The sequence below is a fragment of the Apodemus sylvaticus genome, chromosome 3 (assembly GCF_947179515.1).
Source record: "Apodemus sylvaticus chromosome 3, mApoSyl1.1, whole genome shotgun sequence".
NCBI classification, from domain to species: Eukaryota; Metazoa; Chordata; class Mammalia; order Rodentia; family Muridae; genus Apodemus; species Apodemus sylvaticus.
In genome coordinates, this window is record NC_067474.1 from 142,110,845 (window position 1) to 142,136,584 (window position 25,740).

General features: G+C 48.3%; 1 protein-coding gene across 1 annotated transcript in view; it reads left to right on the top strand.

Moving 5' to 3' along the window:
- The window catches only part of Csmd2 (CUB and Sushi multiple domains 2), a 563,664-nt gene that overhangs the window by 418,760 nt on the left and 119,164 nt on the right, over positions 1-25,740 (top strand). The window contains exons 24-26 of the mRNA XM_052177421.1: positions 58-249; positions 5,423-5,549; positions 22,958-23,160. Coding sequence (XP_052033381.1) covers positions 58-249; positions 5,423-5,549; positions 22,958-23,160 — 522 coding nt within the window. The remainder of the gene's footprint in view (positions 1-57; positions 250-5,422; positions 5,550-22,957; positions 23,161-25,740) is intronic.

Here is a 25,740-nt window from a genome sequence, read left to right on the forward strand (position 1 = left end):
GGGGAGGAGAGAAACAACTTGGCTCTGTTACCATGGTTACTGTTCTGCCTTCCCCAGGTTTCGAGCTCATCCGATGTGAGGACCCAGGGACCCCACAGTTCGGCTACAAGGTTCACGATGGAGGTCATTTTGCAGGCAGCTCAGTGACCTTCAGCTGTGACCCAGGCTACAGTCTTCGGGGCAGCGAGGAACTGATGTGTCTAAGTGGTGAACGCAGGACGTGGGACCGACCGCTGCCGACCTGTGTTGGTAAGATGCCTCTTGATTTGCAAGGGACTCCTTGATCCTTCCCTAGCCTGACCTTCAGCAAGGGCATCCAGGGCCTGGGGCCATCAACCAGGATGGGCTTTTCCTGTTAATGAGCCCTGTGGCTTCTCCATTTCCTCTAATTCACACCTCAGTACACAGGCAGTACCGTCCATGTGGTGACTTACCACTGTCACACACATGCAGTTTGTGGGGCCTGAGCCAAGTCATGTCCCCAGAGTTGCAGCACAGGCAGTGGAGAAGTGGTGGTGGTGGTGGGGGTCTCTGTCTGAATAAAGAGGCAACTTCAGGGCATCCTGCTGCACCAAGACTCCAGTTCACTCCAGGCCTGTTTCCCTATAGGTAAAATGGATCTGTGTTTCCTCTTTTAGCAAAATTCTGAAAGACGAAGGTAATGAGGTAGATCTGATCTTTTGCTTAGAGAAGATAGTGGTGTGAGCATGCACGTTCCCTTCCTAAGCCCTGTGGTTCCTTTGAGTAGACATTCCCAGCAGGCTTTGTGCTTGTGTCACAAGACCAGAGACAGTAATCCAAGGCCAAACAGAAAAATAAGCAAACTGCTACCATTCTGTTTGTCTGATCTCCTCACTCCCCCACTGCTCAGAATTCCACGACCCTACTCATCCTGTTTCTCACAAACCAGATCTTGCCAGTCAGGCCTCCTGTGCCCAACACCCACAAAGTACTTGTGCCACACAGGTGGATCTAATGAGAAGGAAAGAGCCTCTGGGGGAAACCATGAATGCCCACCAAACCACACATGCTAGAGAGAGGCAGGCAAGTGTCTGGGTATGTGGAAACAGAAATAAGAAGGAGTAAAAGAAAGTCTGTCCCTGCCACTGGAAAGCCCGTGATCTACCAAAGAGAGCAGGAGCACAGATGGAAGAGTCCCGGCTCTGTTCTAAGTCTTTCAATGAATTGAGAGAGCTGAGCACTGGGATTAGTAGTTCCATTGAGATTTGGAAGGATAGATAAGATTTCACCATTGGGAGGATTAGGTGGGTAAGCAGATGGTCTAGCCTGAGCACATACGGGGCCAACTGGATAAACAGCACGATGGGAAACCTTGGTGATCGTAGCTGGTCCTGTTCCCCTGGATAACTACATTGTCATAGGGTCCCCACATGATACACAGAAAGTCAAAATGAAGAATAGCAGCCCATAAACAGCCCTTTTGGTCTTCTTCCTTTGTTACTGAGGTTGAGACAGGCTTATCTCTGCCCTCTTTCATTTGTGTGCATGTGCATGCATGTATGCCTGAGTGTGTGTGTGTGTGTGTGTGTGTATACACGTTCATGTGCATATGCACACATAGATAGGCATGCATGTGTGTGTATGAGACCAGAGAACAGCCTCAGTGTCTTTCCTTAGGGGTCATCCACTTGGAGCTTTGGGGGTGTTCGTTTATTTGTTTTATTGAGGCAGGGTCTCTTACTGGGAGAGACCAGGAGCTGGCCAGTTGAGCTAGGTTTGCTGGCCCCAAGGACTCTCCTGTCCCCATTGCTCCAACACTGGCGTTACAGCACAGGTTCTACCATCTGTGACCATTCCTGTCTTTATTCCCTTCTTTCTTCATGTTCGGGGCCCCACACAGGTGCTTAGAATTCAGTGGCGAGCAGAGAAGCACATGCATGCACAGACAGCAGTGTGCTACCACAGGGCAAGCAAAGCAAGCAGAACAAATGAGAGACCATGGCTCCCATAAGGTAACTGTTTGCTTTGCAGAAAGGATTCCCTGTCAGACTCCTCTACTGGCCAATGTGTCAGTTACACTGGATTTAGAGGACCCAGGTAAACAGGGCTAGGAAGACTATTTCTATTTTGGGCCTTAAGCCTTGGAAGCCTTCTTCATTGAGATATCCTCAGGGCCCAATGCAATTAGAAAAGTGAGGTGTGTGTGTGTGTGTGTGTGTGTGTGTGTGTGTGTGTGTGTGTGTGCTTATATACACCATGTTGAGAGTAGAATTCAGAATGGGCTACTGAAGCGACTGCAGTCCATTTAAATATTCAAGTATGTCCTTCATTGATAAGGAAAATCCACAGACCAAGCCTGGCAGCCAAGGCTCCAGGATGGGGAGGAAAGGGAAGGCCAGGAAGAGTGAAACCTCAAGGAGTTGCTGCTAGTGAATGCTGCAGGCTGGTGTACTCCAGTCCTCCTGCCCCGCTCGAGGCTAGTCTTGGAATAAAGTGACCCCATGGGGATGGAAGAGGCTGGGTCCCATGATGCTCTCCCCAGGGCGCCTGTCTCCGAACACCCACCCTAAGGTGGGAGCCAAGGATATGGCTGATGGCTTCCCTTCCCCCAGATCTCTGTTCCCAAGGAGATCGCACTCACCCTCACTCCCCTCCACGGGTTCATTTACCTCTCACCTTTCAAGCAAGCTGGTACTACCCACCCCAGCAGCAACAGCACAGAATGGAGGCCCAGTGGGGAGGCTAGAACTAAGGGGCTGGTGCCCTGAACACTTCCTGGAAGTAGGTCCCTTCCTCATCACATCCTTAGGGGCCCCAGGTGAGCCTCAGGGTCAGAGAGATGCTTGCTGGGTCAGCCATAGTGACGAGTGGGCGAAGGTCAGTCTCCCCTCTGATACTTCGGGCCCATCGTCTCCAGCGGTTAGCTCCCTGCTTAACCAACCGCTCCCTTTGCTAAACAGCTCAGCCTCAGACCTCTTCACTTTCCCTCATGCTTCCTTGGTTCAGAAACAGTAATTTTCCTGGGAGGCGATAATCTTCTACTCACTGAGCCGTGCATCCATTCACTCGGTAAATACTTATTAAACTTCTGTTGTGTGCCCAACACCCTGCCACACACTCGATGTGCAGTCAACGACAAGGTCTCTGCGGCCGAGAGCTTGGTCTGGCCAGGGAGACGGACACGATTCTAATGCACCTTCAATATACTCATTTTGTTCACACTGGGCTGGAGACACAAAGTACACACTCTACCTGGGCAGGGGAGGGTGTCGCAAAGGTGGCGTAGGGAGGACACTTATGTTGTTGGTCCAAGCAGAGGCTGTCTGGGCTATGGAGTTAGTTGATCATACTTGGCAGGACCAGGGATCCTTCTAGAGTCAGGGACACCAAAAGAAAGGCAACCAGAGGGGCAGACTTTACTCCAGAAGCCTGGCACTGCAGTCTTCTCTTCATAAGTCCCTCAGATAGCACTGCACCAGCTGAGAGGTGGAGAGGGCCCGAGCCGAGACTCCAGCATGGAAGACAAAGTAGGGATGACATGGAAGATGTCTCAGATTTAGGGGCGACCGGAGTCTTGGAAGTAGACCTGACCAGCGGAGGCCGCAGCTGAGGGAGCCATGGCTCATGGGTTAAGAGACTCACTCTGATGCAGAGCCCTGGTCGGTCTCTCCGCTGGTTTCCTGCCTTGAGGTTCAATCCTCTGTGTCCCTCTGAGCTTCTGCTGCAGCCTGTTCCCTCGGCTTTGTGCAAAGAGTTCACTCACATGTATACACACTGCACTTCTTCTAGCAGCAGAATGCATTCACAGCTGCCTGCTATACATCATCGTTCAACACCCCATGCTTGCCCAGCTCCCTAGCCCCACTGTCCACCCCTGCATATCTCCAGCCTGCTCAACCACACCCCTCCTCTTCTCTCTGACTGCAAGGTCTCTTCCTCCTGTCCTTCCCAGCCTCCCCTGCTACCACCCAGTTTTTTTCAACTCTGGCTCCTCCATCAAGTTGCATTTGAATCCACACACACACACACACACACACACCCTAACTCTCTGTCCTGCACTAGGGAGGAACCTGGCCTCTTCCTCCAGAACACCAGCACTTGCTAAGATTGTACATGTGCCAGGATGGGCAGATGTTTGGTGATGTCTCGTCCACTGGCCCTGACCTGGATAAAGACTAAGTCTAGTCAGCTGTGTGCTCCCTGGCAGCTCTCTCAGGCCCCTTTGCTTCACAACCAGGTGCAAACTTCTTCCTGTTGTGCCAAATTCCTCCAAGGAATTTGATCATAGAGTAGGCAGCTAGTCCTCCCCTTGGGGGCTATTTCATTTACAAGTTTATTAACCCATTGAAAGTACACAATTGGGGCTGGAGAGATGGCTCAGTAGTTAAGAGCACTGACTGTTCTTCCAGAGGTCCTGAGTTCAAATCCCAGCAACCACATGGTGGCTCACAACCATCCATAATGAGATCTGACGCCCTCTTCTGGTGTATCTGAAGACAGCTACAGTGTACTTACATATAATAAATAAATTATAAGTTTAAAAAAAAGAAAGTACACAATTCAGTTGCTTTTGTTCATTCCTGGGCCCGTATCACCATTTCCCCTCAGTTTTGAACAGTTCTCCAAAAGCAAAATCTACTGCTCATTAACAGCCACTCCATACTCCCTGAGACTTGTAAACACAACGCACCCTCCATTTCTCTTATTCTGGATATTTTTTATTAATGGAGTTACAGTCTTTGTGTCTGGTTTCTTCCACTTAGCATCATCTTTTCCAAATCTACACCACAGCATGTCCTACATTCTTTTTTATGGATGGCTAATATTCTGTGAGAGGCACACACCACATTCTGTTATTTCTTTTCATCAGCTAATGGCCACTGGGTTAACTCCACTTGTTGACTACTATGAATAACACTACTAAGAACATTTACATTCAAGCTTTGAGGTGAACATATGGTCTCACATCTTCTTATGGTATGGTGACTTACATTTAACAATTTTAAGAAACTACCTACCAGCTTGCTTCCCAAAATGGATACACCATTGTACATTTTTCTACCAGCAATATGAAGGCTCTCGTTCCCCCACAGCCTCACCTACCCTAGATGTTTTCTTACCAACATGCCTATCACTTACATTCCTGATGGGAATGACTGTGGTTTTGATTGGCAGCTCCGTAAGAATTACAAATTACAGCAAACATCTCTTCACGTTCATATCGGCCATTCATAGATCATCTACGGATACATGTCTACTAAAATCTTTTGCCTAGTTTTTAATTGGGTTATGTTCCATTTATTATTGAGTATTAAGAATTTGTTTCTGGTTCTGCATACTAATTTCACCTGGAGAACTACGTTCTCCTTAAGCATCTGGAATGGACTAGAGGGACCTGGGGGTCATTCAGTGACCACTGGATGCTCAGGCCACCCCATGATACTGTCGCAATTTCTTTCAGCTGAGTGTGGAGGGACAGTGAGAGGAGAGGTGTCAGGGCAGGTGCTGTCGCCTGGGTACCCGGCTCCCTATGAACACAATCTCAACTGCATCTGGACCATCGAGGCAGACGCCGGATGCACCATTGGGTAAGTGTCCAGAGCCAACAAAGAACCACTTACCACTTGTTGTCAAAGGGAGTTGTCACCAGCATCATTAACACAACAACTAGCTATTGTTGGTATGCTCCTACCTCTGCTGGGGACCTGTGGGATCAATAGTGGCTCCAGTGACCCTAGGTTTGGACGAGGCATGTGGACCTCAGTCTCAGCCTCATGGGAGTACTGCATACAACTCACTGCTGGGAAATTTCTACCATAGAGCATCAGGGGCTCTGGCTTGAAACTACACAGCCGAGGTTTGGATCCTGATGATGGTAGCAGTCCTCAAGGACCAGTTCAGGTCTGCTCAAGCTGTGTGAGCTAGGCATGCTGCTTCTGTTTCCCTCTCTGCTTCTCCATCTATAAAATGAGGAGAAGACGTTGTCATATTTCATATTTTGGAGCTGTAGGAATTAAGTAACAAAAGCCAGGAGTGTCTGGCATTGGTAGAGTTTCCTTCTCCCAGCACAGCGCCCTTCCCAAATCCGCATCTGACTCAGGAACTCCTTAGACTTGCAGGCCACCAGAGAACAAAGGAGCTTCTCCCACCGACAGGTGTGCAGCCTTTCTACTGATCCCCTTCCCAACCCTATTGATTATGTTCCAATTGGTCATGAGGAAGCTAAGAGTTCACAAGAAAATGCCATGTGCCTGAGATTTGCAAGCTACAGAAAACTGGAGAATGCTCCAGACCTTTCCAGATCCTCACATTATATCACAGTGCTGGCCAGGGGAAGCCTTGAGCTGTGTGGTTCAGAGAAGGTAGGAGGCAAAGAGCAGGCTGGAGTGGCAGTGTGCTCAGAGGTGTGAAAGGAGGGCTGGATGAGAGAGCAGGCTGGCTGGAATAGGCGCTGCACATGGGTAAGGGCCACATGAGGCACAGTGGTCTGATTATGGAGAGCTTTAAATGCTAAGAAGTAAGAGGGAGCCATGGGAAGTCTTGAGCAGAGTTGGTCCACCATGGTTATGAGCCGTATAGAGAGCTCACAGGAAGTCACCATTGAGGAGGATTAGGGATAAAGAGGGAGCCATGAAAGAGTTGTGACCAGAAGGGTTTTCAGTGGGAGATGTGAATGTGTTACTGAATGAGATGTAAACATTCCTATTCCCTAGTCTGCACCATTCACTTAGAATTAAGGAAATACAGTGCTCACCCCATCCATGTGTTTGAACTCTAGCCCATGACATGCCAGTGACCCACAGGGTAACTTGGTGTGTCATAAAATGACAGTGGTGCTGGAATGACCTTCTGGGCACTCACCAGGCTCTTAAATCCCTGATGAGGTCGAGTGACATGTCGGAGTGACAGCTGAGCACTTCATTCCAGCCTTCGGGGCCACCAGGGTTTCAGCTGACACCTCCATGTTGTTTCTTGCCACTTGTCTGCAATGATAGCCTGGGGAAGCTAAGTTGCTGAGGCCCTGCCCCCATGGGCTTGCTCACTGCTAAGAAAGCCTGATGCTCACAGCCAAGAGAGCCCGATGAATGAGCGAGCGGGAAGGATTGGCATGTTCAGGGAGCTGTGTGGTTCCTGACTCTATAATGGACCCTTGGTCACTAAAGACCAAGCTGTGAATGCTGGAGAATGAATGGCTTACGGCATGCATATGCATGGTTTGCAACATGCATATGCAAATCAGTTCTCCTGACCTTCCTGAATGGAGCATCATTCATTCATTCATTCCCTGGTGTGACAACTCTGTCATTATATAGAGGCTCCGTCCTTCCTGTTCAAAAGGGAGTTCTGCAGGCACAGAATAGGCTTGAAAGGGAATGTAAAGACAAACCGGGAGGCTCAGAAAGTCATCCTGGAAAAGTTAACACCAGAGCTGAGCCCTCAAAGATGGTGAGAAAGCTTCCATGTATCCAAGGAGGAGGGCCAGAGGCAGGGAAGTAGCTTCCCAGCAAGGCGAGGCATTTCCTCATCCATCTCCCCCAGGAAGGAGCTGGAGCTGGAAGTGATTCCCAGCCTAGAGGAAGTCCCTTGATTTGGGGGCTGTCAAAGCAGGGCCACTACAGCCGAGGGCCTTGGGCTCTGGGCTTGGTTTGGGCATCTGGCAGTTTTATGGAGAACAGGCTGAAGGGAAAGGCTGTGGGGAGTCCTGGGGGAAGGCTGTCTCCAGGGTTTGCTAGGCAAGGAGACCTGTACCCGGTGGCTGCAACTGAAATGAGGAAGGGACCGAATTCAGAGGTCGTGTAAGTGCTCCCGCCAACTCACTTCATTCTTGGTAAATATGAAAAGCGATAGTTTCTTGTTCCCCAGTTTGGTGCTGCAAGAAACAATACCTAAAACACACACGGAAAGGCTGGGACAGCAATAACCAGCACGTGCCACTGCTTGAGGGCGGTTGGGATTTTATCTCTTCTGTTCTTTTCCTTTCCTTTGAAAATCGCTCTTTGGCTGAAACATTCAAAAGTCCACTGGGGACATGCCGATGCTTGGGCTCTAAGCATTTGACCAGCACTGTCCAAAGAGAAGGCAGAGCCCACATCAGCACCCAGAAGGACTGCTCCAGCTCCTCCTTAGGAATTCAGGCTTTGGAGCAGGGGCAGAAGGCAGGAGATGCTCACAGGCAGCAGATTCAAGGGCAACAGGGAAAACCTGAGAAGCAAGAGTGAGACTGAGTTCACTGCTGAGAAAAGCCAGCCAGGAAGAGGAGGGGACGCAACAGGCTCAGGTCACAGTCAACACATAAGATACCCTCTCCAGAACAGAGCAAGAGATAGGACGCCATGGAACCGGCTGTGTGTGCATGCCACACTAAAGTGTGTGTGTGTGTGTGTGTGTGTGTACAAGCAAAGGGATATAGACTATGGAATAGCTGGACACGAAGATGGCTCAGTGGATAGGGACGCTTGTTGTCAAGTCTGACATCCCAAGTTCACCCTCCAGACTTCACATGGTGGAGAGAACTGACTTCCTCTATAACAGGATCCCTTCGGATCCTCCAGTGATACAATTAAAGGCACAGAGGCTTTTTATCATTTTAAAGCCTAGGCCTTTTGATGGGCAGTCCCCTGACTTTATAAACTTAAGTCACCACGTCCAGCCTCGTGGCCAGCTCTACCTCTCTGCCCTGCTCTGCTCTGCTCTACTCTGGTCCCATATGTTCACTCTTGGGTCCGCTAGCCAAATCTCCCAGCATCCCTCTCTCTCTGCCCGGAAATTCCATCTTTCACGTCCTATGCAGATCTTTATTACAGACAATCAGATACAATTCTAGATTGCCTTAGGCAGGCGAGGAGGAACAAATAGTTAAAAAACGCGAGACCCCGTGGTGGGCCATAGAAATAACAAGACCAAGATCCTGACAGGATTTAACTCTCTGCCGGTACAGAATTAACCACCTCCACACAGTAAACCCCCACGTGCCCTGAGCTGCTTCCTGATCTCTGCAAGCATGGCGTGGCACATGCACACACATACCCAAGGATGGAGGACAGGACACTCCCCACACGAGTCCCCACCCAGCTCCACCGTCCTTCTACATTAGTACGCATGGCACAGATGTGTGCACATCTGTGTACACATCTCCCCATTCCCTTTCCTTCTCTCTTCCTTCCTCCCTTGGTCCCTTCTCCTTCTCTCTTTTCTCCCCTGTCTCCCTCATTCTTTCTCTCATCCCCCTCCTCTCTCTGCCCCTCTCCCTTCCCCTCTCACCCCTCACCCCTCCACTTCATCCGCCCCTGAATAACCAGCTGCTAAGTGAAAGGAGCTAATAACTGACCAGTCTGAAGGGACCCTTTTGTTTGAGTCCCATGTAGGTATTTTTTTTTCTACTTGAATATTGTTATAGAATTTTTCTATTAAAAAATAGGAGGCCAGCAGGATGGCTCGGCCTGATGACCCGACTTTGATTCTGGGATCTACGTGGTGGAAAGAGGGAACCATGAACTATCCCCCGCCCCCCCCACCGCCTCCATGCACACACACTATGCGCCCATATTTTCTTTTTAACAAAAATAGGACGCCATTTTAAAAATAATTCAAAATGCCACAGTAACAGAAGTCACAAAGCAAAAGTCCAGAGTCCTCACATCCCACTGTGTGATGTTACCGTCCACACACCCCACCTAAAATACCCTCCAACCCCCTTCAGTTTTAATTCCTTTAGGAATCTTGTGTAATCACGCACACAGAGCAAATCCAGCGAGTGAGGTTTCCTAAGTAAGTCTGCCTCGTTGCCTGCCTTAGCAACTTGCTCTTGTGTTTTAGCCCTTACCCACGGTCCTGATCTTATTCCGTCAATGTTAAGGAATCACTCCCCCGACTGAAGGCCGCAGAGAAGCCTGTGTGCCTGCCATACTTGGCAGAACCACTCCCCCGGGGATAAAGTGAACAGTTTCAGATTTCTGTCCCAATGAACACTGTGTATATGAATCTTTGGACATTTATACAATTATTTCCTTGAGATCTATTCTTTGAAGGCACATGTTCACACAAGACCTCGAATTTCCCTTCAGATACATCAGCTTTTGACACCCTCGGTGGCCTGTGGGAAGGCCACACAACATCTCTGTGCCCATCCTCTACCTCTTGATCGATTACTGCTTCCAGCAGTTTGGGGGTAAAAGGATTTCTTTTCTGTACGCAGTAGACACTATCTGGGATCACATCTAAACACTTCCTTATTCAACTTAAAGTCCAGGAAAATTTAATGATTTTTTTCAAGTCACTAAGTGCTTATGTAATTTGTATGATCTGGATTTGGAGTGTGCGCGCAAGCGCGCGCTCGTGTGTATATGTGTGTGTGTGTGTGTGTGTGTGTGTGTGTGTGTGCACCTGTGTGCCCTGCACGTAGAAGCCAGATATCAGCATTGGGTATCTTCCTTGGCTGCTTCACTGAAATCTCAGAGATGAGCTCTCTTGCTAGATCTGGAGCTGAGCCCACCTGCAGAGCTAGCCGGGCTGTCCATCCAGGGCCAGGAACCTTGCTCTGCCCGCCTCCCCAGCACAGCAGTGCACTGCAGTCTAAAGCTTTTTATGTGGGTTCCAGGGACCTGAACTTGGGTCCTCACGGTCCTGAAGCAAACACCTTACCACCATTGTCCTGGCCTCCTATATTTTATTTCTTCAGAATTTGTGCCCCTTTGGCATTTTCAAGCTCTCCGTTTTGTTCATCTTCCCAGATGCTTAAGATATTTGAAAAAGCTTCAAGCTCTATATTTCTCTCACATCCCATAGAGCCTGCTCTCTTCAAACAAACGCTGTGCTTCTCCACTGAGTTCTTCAGGCTTTAACTCTCCCATCCTTGGCCGATTTGATTTAATTGGCTCTTTTTCTTCTACCATTGAAAGTTTCTTGGTTCTGTTTCCAATGGTCACCATCCCCTCTCCCCATCACAACCCCCTCTCTCTCCATCACAACCCCTTCTCTCCCCATCACAACCCCTTTTCTCCCCATCACCATCCCCTCTCCCCATCACAACCCCTTCTTTCCCCATCACCATCCCCTCTCCCCATCACCACACCTCTCTCCCTATCACACCCCCTCTCTCCCCATCACCATCCCCTCTCCCCATCACCTCCTCTCTCCCCCATCCTCATTCCTCTCTCCCCATCTCCATCTCTCTCCCCATCACTATCCCCTCTCCCCATCTCAATCCTCTCTCCCCATCACCCCCCTCTCCGTCTCTATCCTTCTCCCCATCCCACCTCCTCTCCCCCATCCCTATCCCCCTCTCAGTGCATCCTGGAAACCTTAGTATTGTTTCCACTTCAAGTCCTTTGTTTTCCAACTGCTCTTGACAGCCCTGGTCTGTTTTTATCAGGGTGCCATCATCTGCATCCCTCAGAGGACACTACTTTTCTTTTATTAGATGATGTCGATGTCACTTGTTTTCCAGCATCGACCTCATGTTGCGGTTGGGCCATTCAGCCTGATTATCCAACTGGATTCTTGACGTCCCGTGAGTTCCATTGATCATGTCACTTTGAGTCACCGCTCGGAGCTGGACTCGGGCACAGGGCTACCTGTGTGCTCATTAGCTGCACAGCTTGCTGCCCTCTTTCAGCACTGTCTTTCTCTGATCTCCTGTAGAATGGTGATTAGGGCCACTGTCTCCCCGGGTGGGTTAAGAGAGTTAATGTGTATAAACCACTTAGAACGATGGATACCCAGAAGTGGGATGGAGCATTGTCGATTTTACCTGTTCTGTGTACCCTCTAAGCACTGCAGGCTGTAGGTCCCCCTCCTGAAGGTCACGGGAGGGGGGGGGCAGGCTGTCAAATGACTGCAGCTCCAGGGAGCACAGACCTCACCCCACCCTGCTGAAGTATTTCTTCACACATTGGGTGTGTCCAGAGAGACCTGTTGCCAGGTTCATCCCAAAATCTGAACAAGGGTAATCTCTTCAGAAAACTCCAAGAGGGTGCAGTTAGGCACCTGCGTGAACCTAGCCAAGCCCCCAGCCCCACTCTGGGTGTAGCCAGGCTGGAGAGTAGGTGCTTCCTGGCATGCTGAGCAAGAGTAGGGTGGCAGATTAACCTTTCCTTTGGATACAGAGACCACTCTTTGAAAAAAGCAAGTGCTCTTTCCTGATGCCCAGGAGCTCCACCAAGGCCTGGGAGTTTGTACACAGTCAGGTGGAGGACATGACTCCCTCAACGCAGTCCCACCTGGCAACAATGCAGGAAGCATGAGGTTCACCCATAAACTTCCAGCTTCTTCTCCTTCTCCAGGGTAGGGCCAGAGTTTTCCCTCTTATGATCTGATGGGACAGTTCAGAGAGAAATGAAAAGGCAACAAAGGCTTAGGCGCCTGCCTCTGCCCCTCTATTCGCTCTCTATCAAGCATCTGCAGCATGCCGGCTGCAGACCGGTGTCTGTCGGTCCCGTCCCAGGAGCACCTGGAGGCCCACGCAGCTCCCCAGTGTTTGTCTCTCCAGTCATTGCTCTCTCCACCGCCCTCTGACCCTGGCCCAGCTAGGAGCTCCCTGGAGCTTAAACAGTGGGCATAGAGAGAGACCCCTCTGACCAAGACTGTTGTCATGTTGTGCAGGAGAGCATAAAGCGCAGAGTGGAGCCACTCCTTGGCTTCAGGGGCCACAGTCAAACAGCTGGTGGATGCCACTAGCCCAGACCACAGAGGATACAGGGGCAGAAGGCAGAGAGGGAAGTCCTTCCTGGAGGGCAGACGGAGATCTTTCCAACTGGGGGAGGGTAGCGAAAGCCCAATCCAGGAACAAAGCCCACAGTGCTGGGTTTGAAAGGAGACCAGGAGAACACTGAATCCATTCTCAGTATAACAGGAACTGATGGAACATTTTGAAGACAGTAACAATTTTCAGTTTAACTAAAAAAAAAAAAAAAAAAAAAAAAAAAAAAAAAAAAATGTGGAACATTTTCCAAGTGCCAGGCAATGCCAGGCATCAGGAGTATAAGTATAAATAAGACGGTCTTTTCCCTTCAAGGTCTCAGAGAGACCTTATATCTATTAGGAATGGAAATAGAAAAACATACTAAAGCTAGCTTCGCAGATTGGGAGTTCTTTTTTTTTTCCCTCCAAAACAAGAATCTTAAGATCCCATCCAGACCTGGCCCAGCTCTCCACGGCACGTTGACCCTGCCTACTCCTGGGCTTTTCTGAGATTTTCAATCTTGTGAATATCTGACCAGCTGCTCCATCTCTGGGCATAATATCTGTGGTCCATTGTAGAAGAAAGGAGAGAAAAGGGCCTGGAAGTCTGTGCTAGTGAGTGTTTGTGTGTTTACCTGGGAAGACCCAGTTCTCTTAAAGACACCTTCCTATAGGTCATGGTGGATGAATATAGAGTTCAGAAAGACCAAAGGTCGAAACTCAGAGTAGAAATTGGTAGGAAACCAGAGGAGAGCCTAGCACGACCATTTGGAAGCCCTGGTTCCATTCGTACATACAGAAAGAGCTGGAAAAAAAAATGAGAAGCCAAGGCTGCTTTGTCTTTAAAGTCGCAGGGCGAAGGCAGAGGAGAGGTCTGGAAACTACAAATCAGCCCCGATTCCAGCCAACGCGATACTATAGACTGTGGACCTGAATGGGTCTTGCTTCTAGGTGGCACTTGCAAGCAAGGAGTTAGAAACAAACCATTACTCTTGCTGTTCTTAAAAGAGCAGAGGGAGTGGGGCTGGGGAGACAGGTCGCTGGATAATGTGTCTGCTGCACAAGTGTGAGGACCTCGGTTGGGACCCCGAGAACTCATGTAAAAAATAGGTTCAGCAGGTGAAGGTTGGTCATGGTAATTTCAGTGCTGGGGAACAGTGGATCACTGAAGCCCATTTACCAGCTGATCTATTGGAATTGTTCCAGGTTCAGTGAGAGACCCTTGACCTCTATGCTCACACATGTGCCCATGTACACACCCATGTGCATGTGTACCTTTTCACACACACACACACAGATACACACAACTTCACACACCAATACACCCAGATCTTCCACGCAACAGGAGTAGGTAGTTTACTGTGCAGGCTGGTAGGCAGGACCTCCCAGGCTTACAAGACAGAGGAGAGCATAGATGAGCACAGCCAGGCTTAAAGAGCTCACGAGCTAAAGTGAGGTGACCTCTCTGCTCCAGGAATATCAATGGTAAACATTCAGGATAGAAATTGGTTAGGGAACCAGAGAAGAGCCTAGTATGACCATTTGGCAACCGTGGTTCCATCAGAAGAGAGTTTCTTGCATATCAGTACTGTTGGGACAGATAGCTTTAAATGAATAGGGATGATATAATTCAGCATCAGAAAGGCACAGATGGTGGTCCTTTATCCTTTCTTGCTGTTGGACATTCATTCTTTGCCTAATACTCATATAGTTGCAATCCCCTTATTTGGCCAGCAAGAAGCTCTGTCTTAGCTTTAACCTGTTAGGACTTCTTCTTTGTGACAAAGGCGAAGGTGAGCTGTGAGCCTCATTTCTAGCTGTTGGCCGCCCAGCAGCAGAGCTGCCAAGAGGAGGTTCTGAGGAACCAGCTTCCCTGCTCAGCGGAACTTGTCTTCCTGGGAGGATGCCGGACCAGACAAAATACCTGGCTGTGCCTGCAGCCCAGAGCCCCTGCTGCACTCTCAGATCTGCCACAGTACAGAGCTGTTCTCCACAGCGGTCAGCCAGCAAGTGGGCATCTGGCCCAGAGGAGGCAGAAGGCCCTGGAAGCAAGGCTTGTGTTCACTGATCTTGCCAGGAATACTGGCCTCAGGTTCAGCAGCTTCCAGAGGTTTCTTTTTAAAAGAGCAACGGTGAGTTAAATTTTAAACGGAGAAGGTCCGTGTAGCTGCACAGTGAGAGAACTCACCTGAAGGGACTGCCCAGATAAGCACACCCAGCAGGGATCTCTTTTCAACCCTAAGTTTGCATTGAGTCAGGAAATGGCCAGAAAGAGGCAGAACGTTGTTGTTCCAAAGCAAAAGAGGTAGACAGCCTGGTTGGTGTTAATGTGGCTTTAATATATAAATATTCTAAACGTGGCTTTAAGAGCAACAGTGTGCTCGGGTGATTGCGTTTCCATGGCTTGCCTCTAGAGAAAAAAACACAAACCACTTCAAATTATCCAAGTATAATAAACCAGCCAAGCCACTCCGAGTGGTTGAATTAGCCAGAATGCCCCCTGCTCTGGCTGCCAGCCTACGATCCCAGGCATGGCGTCTAATGTCTCTTAGGGGAATTAGCACCACCTGCCTTCTTGGCTGGCATGCTGGACCCATAGCAATCTCTCCCTTCAAAGGGACAGATTAAAAAAATAATAATAATGCACAAATAAGATACATACAGGATGTTTCATAAAGAACAGTACACATGAGAAAAATAACTGTTTCTAAAAGAAACAGGATCGTTTTTTTGTTTATTTTTTTTAATACTCCAGGTGACAGAAAAAACTATAAAGAACCAGACTGGGGCTGTAGCTCGGTGGCAGAACACTTGCCTAGTGTCTTAGTTTCATGTGGTCACTGTGATGAAACGCTCTAACCAAGTACAGCTTGGGAAGGAAGGGGGATTTGACTTTCACTTCCAGATCACAGTCCACCACTGAAGGAAATCAGGGCACGAGCCATGGCAGGAAGCTGCTCTCTGGGTCACTCTCTGGCTCCCTCACGAGCTTAGCTTTGTTTTTACAGCCCAGGACTCTGCCTAGGGATGGTGCCAGCCACAGGGCTGAGCCCTCCTGTATCAATTAATAATCAAGGCAGTCGCCTATAGACATGCCTGCAGGCCAGTGTGATCTAGGCAAGACTTCAATCCAGGCTTTCCTCTCAGATGACGCTAGGCTGCGTCGAGTTGAGAATCCGTGCTAACTAGGATACTTAGCCCTTGATCCCACCACAGGGTGTCAAAAAGTATAAACAGAACAGACGGCAGGTATTCTAATGGACCCTGAACACACCTGTGTCATTTCATTATAAGATGTGGAGATGGCCGGGTTAATGGAGGAGAGGAGCTCCTGAGAGAGAAAGGAAAGGATGGCGACCAATCAGGGAGGTGAAGCAAATAATGACGTCATCACAATTAAAATCCACAGCAGTGTCTGCCCTGAGAGAAATGAAAAGCATCCACACCGGAGATAAGCCAGAGAGGCCGAGGCTGACGAGGAGCACGTGATGGCGCCAGAGTTCTGAAAGAAAAGTAGCCAAGCGTGACACTGAGTGACAGCCACAATCTGCACAGCTGAAGGAGGACAGGCAGCAAACACTGGTGACTCAGGGTTCTGGAAGCTGAGCAGTCCACTAGCAAGTCCCTCACAGGCAACAATGCAAAGAGGGCTCCTGGTCCAAAGTCACTTGGCACATAAGAGGGAGACCCGGGCTAAAAGCCTACATTCACAAAACAAAAACAAAAAAGTCAGCACTCACTAGCTAGAAGGCCACACTGCTTCTTCGGAATCCTGAAACCCACCCAGTTCCACTCCCCTACTTTTGAAGAGAACTGAGTTCCAACTGACCCCAGGAACCAAAGCCTCAAAGCTAATGCCCAACAGCCCTGCTGGCTTGGAGCCTCCGCTTGTCTGCCCAGCACTGGCTCTTTGAATAGCATGAGACTTTAATTCCAGAGTTGAGTATCACTATCTCAGTGGCGTAATAGCGAGTTTGCCATCTGATGGCTCAGAGGCGGGAACGTTCCATAGAACAAGCGTGATTCTCTCCTGCTCACTTTCTGCGTCCCTGAGGATCAGTTAAGCTGCGTTCTCATCTGGGGTCTGAATGATTTCTGAGCCCCTATCTCCAGCTGCTGTTCAGGGTGAACAAGCCACTTTCCCCTGAAATAAGGATCCATCTCTCACCCTGCAGATCCCCCACAGTGTCAGTTGGGTTCACACTGTGGTGACAGGTCCCTGACAATGCCTGCAGTGCTTTCCTGCCTCTACCTCCCCCAAGTCAGAGGGCCTGTGAAATCAACAGCGCCAGTCACCACAGTGTGTTTGCCTTTCTGTGTTCAGTGGATACAGAGGACCCAGCCGCTGAGTGAGCAGTGCCCAGCAGCCTGGCGTGTTCGCCTTTCCTTCAGCCTCAGAGCACTGAGGAGTTACAGAAGGATTTGCATAGAAACTCCCCTGAGAGTAAGGGAGGAATCCTACACTAACAGTCCAGAGCCCTCCTGGCTATTTAGATACAGGCATCAGTAGGCAGGCATAGAGATCAGCAGCGGATGGGGTCAGATGACTGGCCTGGAAACCTCCCCAGCCCTTGATGAGAAGACTCTGGGGCGTGAGGAAGCCTGGGACCAGACAGGCAACTGGTTTGTCTTCTCTTCATGCATCTGTATAAACTGCACTCTCTATCTTGACCACCTCTCTGTCTTATTTCTTCCTCTAAGACTGCTTCAAAGACACTTTGAAGCTCTCTAAGTGTCTAAAAGCTAGAAAAAGGGTTAAGGAAAGGGCTTAGCAGGCTGGGCCCAGCAAGACCTGGTTTCAATGTGGGTTCCTTATCCTTCCGTGCTGTCTGCTCAGTCGAACCCTTTGGAACTCCACTTCCAAACCTTTGCAAAATGGTAGGAGTGAGGCTCTAACCCCCCAGCTTTCCATGAAGCTATCAGAAGTACCTACAAAGCAATCATCACGTAAGGAGATAGTCTGCAAAGCTTAGCACTCTCTCCCTTTGTCATTTCAATAGCATCTTGTGTATGGCACTCTTTTAAGACCAGTCACACACTTTACTGTATTTTACGGTGTCTCCTTTGGTGAGCAGCAGGCTCCTGTGCAATGAAGCCCATCTGTACACCCTAAAATCTCTGAAGGAAGATTTTACACACTACACCTCATCATCTTAAAAGATGGCCCATGGGTCATCTGAGGAAGTGGTTACACACACTGCACCTCATCCATCTTCTTGAAGGGTGACCCATGGCCCAAACAAGCAAGCACGTGCGAGTGTGTGCATGACACCCACAGAATGAGGTACCATCTCATTCTAATACCTCCTCACCTGGGATCACAGTACTGATGCAGTCTTCAAACCAATACCAGTCCAACAGATGGGCATCACCTCTCACCTGCAGGAGGTAGCCCAGATAAGCCAAGTTTGGGGGCCTGGGCTAATCTCCATTAATCAGAAGCTCTGATAGCTTTGATCTCCTAAGGATGAGGGAACTCTTCACTGAGAATGTGAGTAACTTGGCAAAACCAGTTTTTTCCTGGTTCTCATCAAGCCCCATTATAAGAGGGGTCACTGCTGGTGCCCAGCTAAGGCCCCTGTGTCTATTCTTGCCTACATCTACCTGTCTCCACCAGCACAGCAAGAATGTTTCTTAAATACAAACCAGATGATATTGGGCCTCAGCTTAGAATCCTTCAGCAACATTATTTAGCCAGTAGAATAAAATTTCAACGTCTTCCCCAACCCACAGGGTCCCAGTGGGTCTGGCCCCTGCCTGCCACTCTGCGGCCATGCCAACCTTTCTGTTGCCCAGATGCCCTGGGGCAGCTTCCCATTTGGGACCTTTGCACATGCTGCCCTTTATCTGGGAGAGGCTGCCTGCCACCTCTTAACCCAGCCTGCTCTGCGGTGGCCAGCTCCCTCTGAGCCTGCCATCTTGCTTAAATGTCACTCTTTGGAGAGAGGTCCTGCACGTGCTCCTTTCTAAAGAGGTTACTCCGTCTCAGCAACTCCTGTCATTTCTCTCACCAACATCTGCCACCCCCGTGGGCTCATATGTGCAAGAGAGTTGGCATCCTGGAAAATGGCGTCCTGGGTTTGGAATTTGACATTCTCTCCGTTCAGTTGTTTGTATATTGGTTGTGCATTTAGAGGACTCCCTCCTCCCTCCCCGCTTCTTCCTCCTCCTCCTCCTGCCCTTCCTCCTCTTAGCCTCATTGATGCGAAGCTTTTGGCTGTGTATGGTTATCAGATCAGTAGGCTGAACAGAGCAAACTTGGCCTTGCCTCTGTGTGGTCCTCATGTATGCCGCTAATTATGACTAGATCTTCTCTGGCTGTGTCAGGCCCTCCACCACAACTGCCTCCTCCAGTGTCAGGGGATGAGTGACAACATCTGGCTGAGAGATAATACTGTGGTATAACTATGGTTTACGTTCTACTCATCCTTCGTCTAGACTGAAATAAAAACAAAGTCTCATTCATAATCAGGTCAAAAAAATCATAAACGTATAGATTGCTGAGAAATGAACCCAAGAAGTGTGCAAAGAAGACAACCAGCAAAGAAGCAATACAGCCAAATTATCTGTCTCTTCACACTTGGGGACGTTAGTCACAAAGATGTCTGTCCTCTGTGGCCGACTCCAACCAAAATCTCGCTGGCAATGGTTTTGGAACTTGGTACCACAGAGTTGATCTGATAAAGTTGAATGAACCTGAATATGTTATTGGGGGAAGAAGATGAGGGGGACCGCTTCATGTTAGAATACTAAAATATGAGGCTAGAGGAAACTTCAAGGAAACTGAAGAGCCATGCTCCTGGTTCACAAGAAGCAGCAGCCAGCCCAGGCAAGGAGGGCTCAGCAAGGCCACAGTCTCCATTAGGACAGATTAGGGGAGCCTAGAGTGTTTACTTAGGAGTGGGTCACAGCCCAGGCAGGGAACAGGCAGCCATGCCCTCAGCATGGAGTCACGGTGGGAAGGGTTGGCCTTGCCCTCTCGGGAGCCGTACTCAGGCTGGACGGAGAAGATAATACACACTGATTGGTGCTAAGGAGGGAGTCAACAGAGGCTCCACATCTACAGTGCAGAGGAGAGGCCCCGTCAGATAGGCACTGGGGTAAGTTTATCAATGAGGAAATAACTTAACAGTGGTAAATGTTAATGTCTTCAGTCTCAAGGTGAGGTGCTGAAAGGTCTGGGAAAATTGTACAATTTGAATTGTTTTCAGTATTTCCTTGCTTTTTTTCCCCTTTCTTCTTCTTTTTAAAGTAATCCCTTTTTTTATTGTTTGAGCATCTCACACATGCATATGTCTTTTGATCAAGTTCTCCCTATTCCTCGCCTTCCAGTTCCTCGTCTCCTGCCATTGCTTCTCCTTCCCAACTTTCTGTGCTGTGTTGCTGCTGCTGCTGCTGCTTTAACCGGCTTAGTTCACTTAGCAGCGCCTGTATAGGAAACTTGGCAGTAGCTCCGCAGCTAGGGGTGGGACTTCCTGTGCGTCCCATCCATGGTCAAGCCCTATACAGGACTTGGACACGGAATCACAGCTTCTATGAATTCATATGTGAGGGGCACGCTCATCCTCAGCAAAGACTTTCCCTGACACTCCTGGTTCTACCACCACCCCAAGTGCTTTAAGCATTTCAAAAAAAAAAAAAAAAAGGTGTTACATTTATTTACTTTTGTTTGCATAACTACATGTGTGCTGCTGCATGCGTGAGGAAAACAGCTTGTGGGAATTGGCGCTCTCTCTCTCTCTCTCTCTCTCTCTCTCTCTCTCTCTCTCTCTCCATCAGGGATTGAACTCAGGTTGTCAGGTTTGGCTGAAGCATCTTTACCCACTGAGCATCTTGCCAGTCCTGTGACTTGGGATTTTTACAGTCATGGTAGAGAAGTTGAGACCCTGTACACTTAGTGGAAAAGATAAACGTATTCGTGTTTCTCCTTACTGCAGTAGATTCCATAAACAAAATTTAAAGCGAGAAAAGGTACCAGGCACTAGCACATAATACTAGCATCAAAAAATATATCCCACAACAGGAACCAATTTAGGTAAAAATTACGAATAAAGAGCTTGGTGGGCAAACAGAATTTTTAAAGATAAAGTAGTCCAATTAAGATGGATAAAGAATATGGAGAGATAAAAATGTCCCAAAACTGTGTGCACAGAGTTTTAATGTTATGTAAAATACTAAATTATCTAAATTCAAAATACCAGTGCAGTTCCATTTCGGTCTAGCAGATGGGAGGGTATGTTAATGTAGAATATATTTGTGACACCATAATAGCTGGTGTGTTGAAGAGGTGGAGTTTTCAGAGAATAGTGCAGTCCGATGCTGTCTGGAGGGAGCTGAGATTGGTAAAGCCACAGAAAAAGGTGATTTAACAACCTTTATCAGGGGAAGATCTTAGATATTCTACCCCCTCCCCTGCCCCCATCCAAACTATTATTTCTACAAGTTTGCCGAGACATTAGCAGAATGACAAAAGGGCCACCAATGTAGGTGTGTTTCCTGCAACTTAATGAGAAACTGGGGCTGAATTGTTCATTTCTATAGAAAAAAAATCAAGTAGATATATATATATGCCCATAGTATATATTATTAAAGAAAGAAACTGACTTAAACCAGGACTGGGGGATCCAACTCAGTGGGGAGAGTGCTCTCCTGGCATGAATGAAGTCACAGGTTCAATCCCAACTCCTGACAAAAGTGGGTATGATGCACACCTGTTGTCCCAGCACTGTGGAGGCGAAGACAGGAAGGTCAGAAGTTCAGTTATTCCTGGCTATATAGTGGATTCAAAGCCAGCCAGTCAGTCCCCTCCACATACACACACACACACACACACACATACACACACTCATACACACACTCACACACATATACATACACATACATACACACATACACACACACTCACACACATACACACAAGGGGAGGTAAGAAATAAAAGGGAAGATAAGATTATGCCGAAGCTGGGAAGACAATATGAATGTGTACACACTGAGAAAGTCTAGAAGGGTTGTCTAACATTAAGTAGGAAGCTCAGGAGAGTCAGTTGATTGTATGGGAGAGCATCTCAAAGCACCTCACACCGTTTGCTTTTCTGCCTGGCGTGTGTCGCATTTTTATAGTATATATGTATATATATACTATATATACTATATATACTATATATACTATATATACTATATATACTATATATACTATATATACATATATATATACTATATATACTATATATACTATATATACTATATATACATATATATATATATATATATATATATATATACACATATATATATATTAGCGTGACTGCAATAATTGAAGAGAAACTGATGTCAGTAGAAAGCAGTGCCACCCATGCAGGGTTTCATGCATAATAATAATGAACCAGGGTTGCTTTGGTAGTTGTAACGAGAGTGTGTCAGGTGTAGGTGGTGGAACTGGGCTCGGGAATTCTCTTTATTGTCTCCAACACTTTTCCAAAGCCTCGACGTATCCCCAGCGTGAGAGGAAATGGACGCATAGAGTCCCATCACCCAAGTTTGTAGCCATAGTAACCTCGGCTACTAAACCCTGTTTTGTCTGAGATAAATTGAGGGTCCTATCAGGCTGAGAGCTTGAAGTGACATGTGCCTGCCCATGCAAAAGAGAGGCCCTGATGTGACCTGTGCCACTGTCTGTAGCTAACGGCCTCAGCACTCTGCTCGGAGACACTCAGATAGCTCACCCTGGCTCCCCTGCAGCTGGCCAGCCTCTGAGAGGCCCCACAGTTCTCCTTACCTATCTGCTTTTAAAATGTGTGTGTGTGTATGTGTGTGTGTGAGAGAGAGGGGGGGGGAGAGAGAGCGAGAGAGGGAACATGCACATATATACATCCTGGAAGGGAATCTACATCCACAGTAAAAGTCCCAGAAATGGAACTCTGGGGTTCCAGGCATAGTGACAGGTACTTTTATCTACTGAGCCTATCTCACCAGTCTCCTTGACTTTATAAAACAATCGTATCCTTCCTTGCCCCCTCTCAATCTAGAATGATAAGGACTTACACTCAGGAGCTCGGTCTGATGGCTGTGGTGAGTTACGAGGGAGGAGGGGTGGAGTGTTGGCATGCTGACACACAAAATCCACACCCTCTTCACCCTTGTCCCCACCACTGGGAGCTCCAGTGGCTGGAGCCAGCCCGCAAGAGGCACGAGGATGCCCCCAGAGGATGCCTCCCCTCCTCCCTGTAAACCTTCCTAGGCTGTGATGTCTCCTGACCCGGAAGTTCTTGGGGAGAAAGCGGTAGGGCATGGAGTGACCGTCTGTCTCTTCTCTCTGCAGGCTCCACTTCCTCGTGTTTGACACAGAGGAGGTCCATGATGTGCTGCGCATCTGGGATGGACCTGTGGAAAGTGGGGTTCTCCTCAAGGAGCTGAGCGGCCCAGTGCTGCCCAAGGACCTGCACAGCACCTTCAACTCGGTCGTCCTGCAGTTCAGCACGGACTTCTTCACCAGCAAGCAGGGTTTCGCCATTCAGTTCTCAGGTGTGTGCTTGCCTGTGACCAGCGCCTCAAGCCCCTCCCACCTTCCGTCTCTCCATCCTTGGAAAGACATTGCCATCTGCTGTGTATCTGGCTCATGGTTTATTCAAATATCTGTGCTGAGAAGCCAAGAAAATGGCTTAGAAAGCAACATGTTTGCCACACAAGTGTGAGAACTTAAGTTGGAGCCCTAGAATCTGTTTTCTTTTTTTGAAAAAAAAAAAAAGCCAGGTATATTAGCATATACTTGTAATTCCAGAAGGACACCTGGGGCATACTGGCCAGCTGACCTAGACTAGTTAAGTTTATTTCAGGCCAGTGAGAGACTCTGTCTTAAAAAAAAAAAAAAAAAAGGTGACAGCATCTTTGAAACAATGCATGCATAGTGCTAGAGGTTAGCCTGTGGCCTGCACATGGGCATGTGTTCTCTCTCTCTCTCTCTCTCTCTCTCTCTCTCTCTCTCTCTCTCTCTCTCTAATACACACACACACACACATACACACACACACAGTGTATATGCATATACCCCTGAGTACACACAAAAATATTTCCATGCATGCCGAGCTTACATGGGTGGGGAAAGCTAGCAGATTGGGAGATGCTCAGGACCTAAGAACCATGTGAGTGGAGAAATGCATGCAGCCAAGGCCACTATAAACATCAAGAAATATGTTCTAGAAAAGGCTTTACCTACACTCATGCCTAAAGGATGAATAGAAGTAACTGGGGAAAAGCAAGTATCTGAAGGATGGAGTGGTCAAAGCCGTGGGCAGATACTAGCAGGCTGGACTTCAGAGGCTCTGGGGACTCTAATGAGCAGGAGGCAGGAAATAGAACATCTTGGGTGTGAAGAACACTGAGAGAGAAGAGTGGGTTTTGTAAGAAGGATGTGGTCCCTCAGGGTGAATGGGGAGGATGTTGAGGAAGACTCCTCAGCAGTGGTGTTGGTCTCTGTTCTGGAAGTGTCCATGTCGTGTCCTCTGGTTCTTTTTTGAGTGCGGGTCTTGGAAAGGACCAGAAGCCAAGCATGAGAATGATCTTAGTAATCTCAGTTTAATTAAATGTGCACAGCAGTGGCCAGTTATGGAGCTGCATGACAAAGAGCCGCCCAAAACTGGCAACATCGAAATGCCCAGGTCCTGAGTTGGCTGATTTTCCGGCACTCAGAATCTCTGCTCCTTCTTTTCTGTCTCTCAACTTTCTGAGCAACTGAGGCCGAGAGAGTTCTGTATTCATGGATTCAACCAATCCTGGGCCAAAAATTCTGTGTGTGTGTGAGGGGTGGAATCACATCTGTGCTGGACATATACAGACTTTTTTCTTATAATTATTCCCAATCAATATTGTATGATAGCTATCTCCATATAATATAGTATTAGACGTTACCTACAGATGATTTAATACACACCAGGGATCATATGGGCTATATGCACCATTTTTACACAAGGGACTTAAGCATCATGGATTTGAGTCTTCATGATAGGGAGGATGCCTGCAACAAGGCCCTCCAGGATACTGAGGGAACCTGGACATGGTAGCTTGTCCCCACAGCATATGTGCTATCTTCTGGCCTGGCATTTCTGGTCTATTCTTGAAGCTCCATGGAATAGTAATTGGTACTGGAAAAAAAAAAAAACAAATGCCCATGACCCAGCCATGTTGGAAACGAGACTTGGTAGAGGCAAACCCATGCGGATTATCTGTAACGCTAATGCAGCTTCCAAGAGCATTTCAAGATGCTCATACTCATAAATTCAAAATGTGACCGGTAAGTCACACTTCCCAAATGTATTTGACCACGAGTGACTTTTTCCGAGGCCGTCTCAGGAGGCTGGCTTTTCACGGAGCAAACGTTAGCAGTTGCTGGGATGAGCAATAGAAGCAAGAGAAGATTCCCAGCATAGGGAGGGCATAGCATGGAAGAGCCCGAGGCACTCCCTTGGGGAAGGAGTCACATGAATAATTAAAGCACACATGCATGTTCTCTGACTGTGTGCACGCAGACAGGGATGGCTTAAAACAAAACAACAACAACAGCAAAAGCCCAGGACTACTCCAGATGAATATCCCACAGGTCTGCATCATCTGAACTCCTCTGTGTCCTCATTGTAGCCCCACAGGATGGTCCCCAGGCACACTTCTGTGTGAACCACCTAAGGCTCACTCCTGCAGCTGTATCCCGCATTGGCCAGGCCCAGCTCCCAGGAACCAGAGTCATCCTTCAAGGCTTGTCTCTAAAGCTGCCACTTCCTCATCCCCCTGTTCTGAATAAGTTACCACAGCCTCTGGCACCCTCCAAGCATCTCCAGCCTGGCATGTCACTTCTGTTTCTCTACCACCAGCCAATACCAGCCCTCCTGCCCATCTTGAGTGGCATCTCCTTGGCATCACACATCTCTCTAAAAGTATGAAGCCAGACCTCTCAAGCTCCCTGGAGTCCATATATGCGGCAGGTGTTGCAACACATGAAGTCATGAATACACCAGAAATCGGGGAGGGGCGGTCCGTGATACCAGGGTTTCCCTAGGCAATCTTATCTGATCAGAGTAATCACAATTACCTAGCCCGGGTTTCCAGAAAGGC